The sequence below is a fragment of the Acomys minous genome, assembly GCF_964271855.1.
Source record: "Acomys minous genome assembly, chromosome: 9".
Lineage (NCBI taxonomy): Eukaryota > Metazoa > Chordata > Mammalia > Rodentia > Muridae > Acomys > Acomys minous.
The window spans coordinates 112657076-112667677 of NC_140490.1; the positions used below are offsets into that span (position 1 = coordinate 112657076).

At 38.8% G+C, this 10602-nt stretch overlaps 1 protein-coding gene across 18 annotated transcripts in view; it reads left to right on the forward strand.

Annotated features, from left to right (window-relative positions):
• CAPS2 (calcyphosine 2) overlaps window positions 1-6664 on the forward strand; it is a 39712-nt gene extending 33048 nt beyond the window's left edge. For all 18 annotated transcript variants that reach the window (XM_084794432.1, XM_084794434.1, XM_084794435.1 and 15 more), the window contains 3 exons: window positions 2534-2659; window positions 5019-5115; window positions 5877-6664. In XM_084794432.1, the coding sequence (XP_084650558.1) occupies window positions 2534-2659; window positions 5019-5115; window positions 5877-6052 (399 nt within the window). In that variant the 3' untranslated portion in view covers window positions 6053-6664. The remainder of the gene's footprint in view (window positions 1-2533; window positions 2660-5018; window positions 5116-5876) is intronic.
• The last annotated feature ends 3938 nt before the right edge of the window (window positions 6665-10602 follow it).

The following is a 10602-nucleotide window of genomic DNA, read 5'->3' on the forward strand; positions in this document are numbered from 1 at the left end:
ATTTCACGGTTGGGACATACTTTTCCTTTGCTGTGCTGTGGCCTGTCTAGTGAGAACAGACCAGGGGCCATGCACCTTCACATCTCTCTTTCATAGATGAACAAAAGAAAAGCACAACAGGAAATTCGAATGCCATGCTATATATTGTTAAATAAACAAATAGCCCGCAACAGATAGAGGGCTGGTGTCCAGATAATCTAGACCCTGAAGTGTGGGACAGTATTGTATTTTTTTCAGTGCTGTGCGTTTGTTTACAGAATGTTTATTAACTTACGAATAGGACTAATTATCTAAGATTTCTGTTTTAGTTACTTTTCTAGTGCTGTGACAAAACTTCATGGCCAAGGCAATTTATAAACAAGAGCATTGAAACGGGAGGGTCTTAGTTCCCCAGGGGGTTAGAGACCAGGGCCACCATGGTATGGAGTATGACAGCAGGCATGCAGGAATGTCACCCCAAAACAGAGATCCTATACGTTGACACAACAACCATAAAGCAGAGTGTGAGAGCTAACTGCGAAGGGCATGGCCTTTTGAAACTTCAGAGCCCAACCCTAGTGACACACCCACTCCAACAAGGCTACATTTCATAATCTGTCCCAAACAGCTCCACCAACTGGGACCAAGCACTGAAATATATACCTATGGGGACTATTCTCATTCAAATGATCATAATTACTTAGAAAGATAACACAAGGATGTAAGCTTCATCCTTTCTTATGTATTTTATCATAAACTTAATTTATTAATTAATTTTTATGGTGCTTGGAATTGGTCCCAGGGTCTCATACATGTAAAGTAAGTATTCTGCCTTTGATATATATGTCTAGACATCTCATATATTTCAATTAATGTTTGTGTTTTGCTTCTCTTTATACCACCCATGTAATATATATGCCCACACAAGCATAAGTACATGCAAGGAGACACGAGAATAAAATATCAGAATCACCAGCCTGGGTCTCATTGTGGATATAGAACATGTTTGTGAAAAGACATAGTCATTCCATCTGATTTGAAATAAATGGTGATATGCTCCACAAAAATCCAAGTTTATAGAGAAATACTGTCAATAAAGTTAAAATCCCAACCGCGTTAGTTCCTGTTCTGAACCATATGTAGACACAATCATATGGATTTTTTTTGCCACATACATTGCATTACTTAATTCTTGAAAATACTTATCCAATGCCTTCAGAAGTTCTTTTAAGTGTGGTTTTCTTTAAGTGAACACACTTGTCTCCTGCCTATTATACCCATGATTTGTAAAAGTTAAACTTAGGCCCACTTTTAACTCAACTACACACACACACACACACACACACACACACACACACACACACACACACACATTTCCTTTGTAATGTATGAGACATTTTGACATGCAGATACAGTATAGATCACTGACTGCTGAGGAGAGGCAGGGTAATTTGAATCTTTGTTTTTAAAATTAGTTTTACTTGAAGAAGCCAGGAAATGGAAAAGAATAAACTTTGAGTGCTTATTTGCCAAGATGGGTACTAATGCTCTCATTTAAAGGTAACATCTTGATAGAAGCATTAAAAGTATACCTATCTGAACGTCAATAAAGAAAAGCTATGGTTTCTTTTGTTATCAAGAGCATTGAACAGCAGAGTGTATTAAATAACACCTTAGCCAAAGAAGCACCTGGAAACAGCAGTGAACAAGCCGATAGAAGGAGGCTAGTTAGAGTTACACCATTTAGGGTAAATTTGCCAATAGGTTGGAAGCCATCTAGAACTTCTATGCTCCCAAGATCAGAAGAAACCTCATCAGCAACCTGACCAGACGTTCAAATCGTCACAGTTAGAGTACAGTTACAAGCAGAAACATGTTCAAAACTGAGTCTACAACACCGATTATTACTTTATATAAAAAGGCATTGAACTGCAATGTATAGAAAGAAAGGGATAGATTGGTGAGATGACATGCATTTCCATTTGGTTAAGAGGATGGCTTTTTATATATTGCACAGCCCGGTGAATATAGCCAAGAATAGTGCACTGTGTGTTCGAAAACAGCTAAGACTGATTTCAAATATTCTCACTACAAAGTATTAAATGTTAGAAATGATAGAGATGGTTTTAGGCTGGCTTGATATTTTTGCGACATGTATGTGTATTGAGATATCATGTTATGCTCCCAACCTATACTATTATTAATCAGTTAGGAAAAACATAAGACCCTTGGATGTAGACCAATGATGGAATGTCACCTGGAATGCAGAGGAAGTTGCTTCAATCCTCTGTATTTTCTCCTCCTCAGAAAACAAAAAACAAACAACCTTTATAAAGGATATATTGTGATTTATTGCTCCTTCATAACAGGCCCTGAATTTCACTTAAGCACTCACTCCAGAATTCCTTGCACTATTGTTTTACTAGGTTTATCTGCACTTTTCTGAATTTTTCTTACTAAGTGGCTCACCTTGTCCAGGGCCACAGCATAGGACTCTGATACTGTGACTCACATAGTTTAACGAGGTAACGGCAATTCCTGTGGGAATTTCTAGGACTTTGAGTCTTCCTGGCTAATTCTGCAAGGCAGCAGCCACGGCGAGAACAAGGTTGACTATGGAGAATTCAAACGTGCCATTTTTGGTGAGATGAATGAATACAGGAAATCATTTGTTCGCAAGGTAACTGTTAACTGACCTCAAACTATTACTTTTACTGGACCGCTAGATTCTTTGTTTAGCACCTTTAGTGGGTTGTTGATTAAACCATTTTATATCATTTTAGCTGTAATGCACACTGGGCTTGGTAAGCTTACTTACTATAGGTTTGTACAAATCTCCCCAGAATAAAACAAAATCAGTCTATCTATCTATCTATCTATCTATCTATCTATCTATCTATCTATCCATCTATCTGCCATCTGCCTCCCTCTATACATATCTGACATATATCTTAGAAAAGATTGCATTAAAGAAAACGAAACTCCAAATTGAAGTATCTTTATAAATTATTAGCTGTTGTAAATTACTAGATATCTAGCTATATAGTTGTGTGGAGTCCTCAGCTTCATTTGCTGTCCCACAGAGCTAGTGGGAAGATGGCAAGTGATTACTTCATTCTTAGCATCACATCCACCCCAGTGTCAGTTCCCAACATGCATTCTTTTAAGATGATGACTAATATGTCTTTCCGTGCTTCTTATGATATGCATGCTCATTGCTAAAACGAAGACAACAAAGGTTATATTAAGTTGGAGTTAGAGTCCTGGGGCTGGAGAGATGAATCACTGGGTAAAATGGTTCTCACACAAGTGTAAGAACCTGAGTTCCAACTCTCAGTTTCCATGTAAACCCAGACTTGGTAACACATGCCTGTAATCCCGGTGCTCTTATGGCAGGGTGAGGGGCACGGATAACGGACTCTGTGCACATCACAGTTCACTAGCCCGGATGTGCATTAGCTAAGAACAAAGAGACCTCGTCTCAAACAAGGTGAGATGTGAGGACTGACACCTCGAATGTTTGTGCTGCACACACTCACACACGTGCGCATACGTTATACATACATACACACATCATGTACACACAGATCCCTAATTTTTAAAAATAATAATAGAGATTAATTCAGTTCTACTAGACATGTTTAGAGTATAATTTTGAGTGGTATATATTTTCTTTTGAGTATGTATTTAATACAATATGCATATGTATCTCATATTTATAAGAGCTATTCTATGTAGAGCAGGATAAGTAATTATAACTGGTGTAAGTCTCAGGTGGAAAAAAAATTACAGCTCTTTACCATTACTGACCAAGAGATGCATTAGAAACCTTAAGTAAAGCAAACTTATCACCCATCTATAGCTTTGCACTTAATTGTTCTTTACATGCCATGATGGAGAGTTTGGGTATCGGAGTAGCAATTGAATTATTGTCTAATGCACAGATCTTGGTACTTAGAATAAAGGACCAAGGTGACAAATAAAATAAAATAAAACAAAAAGAATATAAGAAAGGAAGAAGTGAAGGAAGGAACAAAACAAAGAAGTGGAAAAAGAGTTAAATTCACAGACTGACCTATCAAAAAAAATTTTTTTTTAATAATTTGTAGAATAGAGGCCCAGGAAGGGTGGGCATATGTGGTTTCCTCTGAGGCCTCTCTCTGTGCTGTGCAGGTGGCTCTTTCCCTGTTAGCCTGTGCCTATCCCTTTGTGCATTGTGTTGTCCTTTTAAAAACAATACTAGTCACCCAGGACTGGGGCCTACCCTGCTGACTGCTTTTTCTTAGTAACTTCCTTAAGGAGCCCACCTCCACATGCAGTCCTATCCTGGGACACCAAGTATTAGCATTCAGCAGAATAATTGGGGCACAACTGAATCCAGAGCAGGTCAAAATTGCTGTGAGTTAAATATTGTGAATAAACAAAGATGCTTCTGGTTTTGATTGCTGGCAAGCAGAGGCTCCACACACTCTGGATAGGCTGGTGAGTCTGTGTGTCTTCCTTGCTTAGTATTTCTGATAGGCAAATTGCACTGAGTTGGGAGAACAGTAAGGGAGCCAATAAGGAATCGTGTTACATTTTAAGACATAAGCATTTCATCTGTTCATTGATGCTAGTGATAGGGAGTTTGCAGGTTCACTTTTTGATCTAAAACAACAACCATAACCACAAAATAGCAACAAAACAACAACAATACAACCTGAAAACAACTTCGCAGCTCTTCATTTTGTTTATTTGCCAATGTCACGAAAGTAACCAAGGGCTTTGAACTGACTCTTCAGTTCCCAGCAAATCCAAGGCAGGGCAGTGGGGACGGATCACTTTCTGCAGGTCAGGATGCCAGACAGTGAACACATGAGACGCTTGAATGAGGGTTTCCTAGTGTTTGTTTTATTCTCTTTCCTCCTGTGTATATGAGGCTTTTTCAAGCACCTATTTAGCACCTTCAAAATGTCTTATTTATAGTTTGTAAATAATTGACTGCAAAATAGCTTCTCATGCCCAATGATTTCACAGAAAGAAACACTGTCTTTCTTTAGGCCTTCATGAAATTGGATTTCAACAAAACTGGCATGGTGTCTGTTATAGACATAAGAAAGTGTTACTGTGCGAAGAAGCATCCACGTGTGATTTCAGGTAACTATCACATGTCAAATGCTTTTGATTTCTACCATGCTCATTAATAAAAGCATCTTCTTTAAATTACACCAAAGCATCAGCTGAAAGGAAGGAAATAAATTTTGTTTGCGTCAATAGCTTGAGAGCCATTTCCTCCCCGGGAGCTGGAGTTACAGGCCGCTGTGAGCCATGAAATGTGGATGCTGGGGGCGGGTCTGCTGGGGGCGGGTCTGCTGGGGGCGGGTCTGCTGGGGGCGGGTCTGCTGGGGGCGGGTCTGCTGGGGGCGGGTCTGCTGGGGGCGGGTCTGCTGGGGGCGGGTCTGCTGGAAGAGCAGAAAATACTCTTGATTGCTGAAACATCTTTCTAGTGCCTTGACTTAAAAATATTTTAAAAGTTCATTTTAAAGGTCATGGATGATCCACTGCCATTTTTTTACTTTGTTAATACATACTTTTGTCTATTTTATTTTGGATATTATTTGACCACTTTCTGTAGCTTTTTCTCCTTGAATCCTTTCACTATTAATTTTTTTCCTATGTTCTGTCCTAAAAGCTTGAGAATAAATCAATATATGAGGGAAAGAGAGGAACAGTGATCAAGAGGCAGATGTGAGACAAATTAATTCTGGTTAATGCCTAAATAAATTGGAGGGAAGTTTGGCACGCAATTTTAAATTTCTGAAATTATTTCATAAGATGAATAAGTACCCCTTTATCAGCATCTGTCATTTTGCTGAACTTTTACGGAAAATATTTCACTGTTAGTCTTCTTTCCGCAGGGCATTCAACAGAGGAGGAAATCAAATCGTCTTTTTTAGAGACATTAAAAGACACCTGCAGCAAGTCTGACGAAGTTTCATATGGCGAGTTTGAAGATTACTATGAAGGCCTGAGTGTGGGGATAGCAGATGATGAGGATTTTGTTAGCATCTTGCGTACCCCATGGGGCATTTAGTTTTTTGATGATGGACATTCTCATCAGCACCAAGCGTTTTATAGGAAAGATGAGTTTTATATAAAATACGATCAACTTGTAATATATTGTTCTAGGATTCTTTTTGATTTTTTTTTAAAGTTGAGTCTGGAAAGACCTAGTTAGAAATAGATATGTTTGTGAGCACACGCGCATGCCTTTCTGTCTGTACGTTTATAGAGACAGGCCTTTTTGCTTATTCTTTTTTATTTTTAATTTTTTAAAATTTTTTAATTTTTTATTTTATTTTTATTTTTCTCCTTTATTAATTTATTCTTGTTACATCTCAATGGTTATCCCATCCCTTGTATCCTCCCATTCTTCCCTCCCTCCCATTTTCCCCTTTATTGCCCTCCCCTATGACTGTTCCTGAGGGGGATTACCTCCCCCTGTATATGTTCATAGGGTATCAAGTCTCTTCTTGGTAACCTGCTGTCCTTCCTCTGAGTGCCACCAGGTCTCCCCCTCCAGGGAACATGGTCAAAGGTGAGGCACCAGAGAATTATTCTTTATCTTTGTATTTTAGAAGTAGTTAAAACGTTAGCCTTAATAGAAGAGTAACATCCTCACTAAGCTATGTGACACACACACACACGCCCATATATTTGAGAGTATATAGTAATCAAATTTCCCATCCTTTCTCTAGAATATATTTGCCACAATTCTCAATTTAATGAGTTGGGGTTGAGATCAAAGCTGAAGAAGTTAGTGCCACATGTTCAAACCATATACAGATATTGAAGTATATGTAAAAACAATGTAAAAATCAGGATGATTATAGGTGTCTCCCATGCATTATATTTTGGGTGGTTGGTGTTACCCTTTGGTGTTCATTTAAAGAGACTTGTCATGCATTTAACTGTCATATTATCAGTATACAAGTGTTATTCATATGTAAACAATAAGATGTAGAAAAATATTGTAATGTATAGATATTCCCTTAGACTTTTAAATGAAGAATTCGAAGATAACTCAATGATTTTTATACAAAATGTAAAAACATATTTTGTGTCACAAAATGAAGATGTGGTATTGTAAACACCTCTTTTTGGCATAATAAACAACCAGAACAGTTTCTTCTAAATATACTGTATTCAATGGCTTCCCATCCTACACTCGTTCTTTCTAAGTTGCATTCTTCACTTTTCCCTGGATGGAATGTATTGAGTGTTGCAATTATCAATGTGTGACTTTTAAATTGTTGATAGTTTCTTATCTATATTATTGATGCTAATTAACACATGCTAGGGAAAAGAACGTAGAAAGGATGCCAGCTGAGAAACTTACCAATGAGAGGTGGAAGCTTTTCATGGTTAGTTTTTTAATGTTTCCTTTTTCTTATTCCTTCCTTCCTTCCTTCTTTCCTTCTTTCCTTTCCTCCCTCTCTCCCTCCCTCCCCCCTCCCTCCTTCCTGTCTGTCGGTCTGTCTTTCTTATGTTAATTATAGTTGCTGATGCAGTAAATCATTCTGATTTTGATTAGCTTCACTGCCAACATTCTTCTTAGAACTTGGCATAGTAAGAAGTTATTTAGTATACAGTTTAGTAGAAGAACATTTGAAGGAAGTGACGTTTTCAAACAACCACAGCACCAACAATTAATTGGTGTTTCCTATTTCCAATAGTCTTTAGGATTCTGAAATGCCTTTTAAATAACTTTAAAATGGTTTACATTGTAAATTCGGTTGCATGCCTTGGGTAGTGAACGGATTTATAATTAGGTAGATATTTGCCAGTTACTTGCTTGATGTGGTATAGAATCATTCTCCTGGTTCACTGTAATAACAACTTTATTGAGCAGTAGGTATTGATTGTACTGTCTCTATTCTTGTACATTTGTGACAAAATTTTCAGGAAAATGGGGGTATAATCTAGGGCTTTCAGATTGTACTTTAATGGAAAGAATAGACATCCACGGGACAGAGGAGCTACAGGACGTTAACAACCCCAGCATTACAGGGTAGAGACAAGAGACAAGAGCACTCTGGGCAGGCAGCCTAGCCCCAGGGAGAGACCCTGTCCTAACAGAGGAAGACAACTGATATCTCACTCCAGTCTCTGCATAGGTGTATTCCACACACTCACATGTCAGCTTCACACACATATACAACACACACACACACACACACACACACACACACACACACACACACACCAATAAACTCTGCATGTCAGATGAACTGTGCTTATGGCTACCATTCAATGAATCAGTCACTTAAATTTGGTGAATAATGATATCCATGTAATTGCTGAGGGCTCTGAGATATTCTAGATCATTCTTACGCTGCCAGTATCTTCTCAGTCTCAGGTGCTATCATGTGTTACTTTTGAATCTGTCTCTTTACTTATCTTCAGTAGTCATGCTTATACTTATGGCTTTTCATATACAGATTCACATGTGTTCCTCTATTGTATGTTCACACACTTACCACCCCTCACATATATTCATGTGTGTTGCTCCACATTGACTGTGCCTCTTTTTTCTTTTTGTGAGACAGGGTTTCTTTGTGTAGCTTTGGTTGCCCTGGATTCACTTTGTAGACCAGGCTGGCCTTACACTCACAGAGATTTGCCTGCCTCTGCCTTCCCCCAAGTGCTGGGATTAAAGGTGTGCGCCTCCACACCCACCTGCCTCTTCCAATTTTAACCCGACACACACACTGCTGTTGGGGGTGACTTTTTTTTCCTATATTGGGCATTAAACCTCATGTATGTTAATTAAGCACTCTACCACTGAGCTATATGCCCTAAGCCTCTCGGAGGACAATTTAAAAAATGTATATCGCTTTCTGAATAGCATTTCTGAATTTTCTGAATAAAATTCATCCTCAACATCTCATGTTTCAGAAAAGTTTGAGCTCTTGACTTTAATTCATAAACTATAAATGATGTGTTTCTTGAGTTCACTTTCTTGTATTCAGAGCATTTCATTCTTCATGTTCTTCACAACTTGATACCTCAATGCTCCATTACTGGCTTCCAAAATGGTCACCTCCACCCAGCAGATGTAAATTCTGCACTTCTATTATCCCTCAAAAATGACCCCATCTACACTGCCAAAGATGACGCAGTTTTATTTTGAGATCCCCGAGGCACACAACATATGCCAGTAATATAATATTTACTACTCCACACTATAATGCCACTTTTCTTATGTGTTTTCCACTGGATGGGGAAAGCCCTCAAGTGTAGCAACCATACACGCCTCTCACTCTGTGATCCTGATGTCTGGTCAAGGGTCTTACATGGGATATGTATAATGGCAACCTTATCGGGCTGCGTATGTGACTTACTGAGCAGCAATAGCTGGGGTTCTTGCATTTGAACACGTTTGGCTTAAACAAAAAACTTTAGCAAAAACCATGTAAGAAGTCTAGACATATTTTTTAGTGCTAGCTCCAAATTGCAAACCCAGTACATTTACAATACAGGATGAACTGTTTTACTTAATCAAGAATGATGTCTAATTCTATTTCCCAGTGATCACAGTATTGTGACTATAATAAAAGTGATATCTTATGTATCTAAAATTGATGAAAATAGAATATAAACATGTCTTTTTAAACAAGAAATGGTAAATATCCTGGTACAATTGTGCGTGCCTGTAATCCCAGCACAGAGAAGGTAGAGATAGGAGGGCCAGGAGTCCATTAGCCTTTGCCGCATAGTGAGTTTGTGACCAATCTGGGATAGATGAGGCCCTGTCTCAGAAACCATACATAAATAAACAGTGAGCATGTAAAGTGGGCGACAAAGCGTCACTTCTCATGGACCACTATGTTCACTTACAGGGAACTCAGACTAGCGTGAACAGACTGTAAAAAGATTTTCCTCTGTGATGGTGGACTCCATCCAAGGAGATCCTGACATGGCCCTTGCTGGGTTTGCCTTTTCCTTTTATCTTGTTAGGATTTGGATTCTGAGGCATGCCTAAATCAACTTAGATATGAAATGAAATGCTCATCCCCATCCACTTTGCAACAGCACACCGAATTTCCTGGAATTGGTGGATGACATTAAAGCCGGTCTGAAGCAGGGAACTCACTCTGTGTCACTTGTGCAGGCTCCACACTTACCCAGCAGCTGAAAGGCCTCTTGGAGATGAACTCTTTAGGAAATATGTGTCATCAAGAAAATACGATTTTTGAGAAAGCATTCAGAGGACGGCTCCATCAAGGAAAAATATGTACCCACATTAATATTTTAATATAACCCACATTGTAGAAAGAGGACAGGCCTAGCAATGTCTGAATACTGATCTCAAACTTAAGCTCTCCTCCAAATTACCTGCATGTGTTTGGGATGGGATGTACAGACACGGGACGTCCGATTGGAGAAATCCAGCTATCCAGAGAGAGGCAGATGTGAGTGCAGAGAGCGCTCACAAGAGGTCAGCATGCAGAGCTTACTCCTACTTGTTTGGTTCCCCTTCCCCGCCCAAAATAATTGACTAATTAAAACCCCTTTATTGCTCATTTCTTGATTATTTCAAATGAAGCTACACGAGCTACTCCCTTAAATAGATATTAAGGT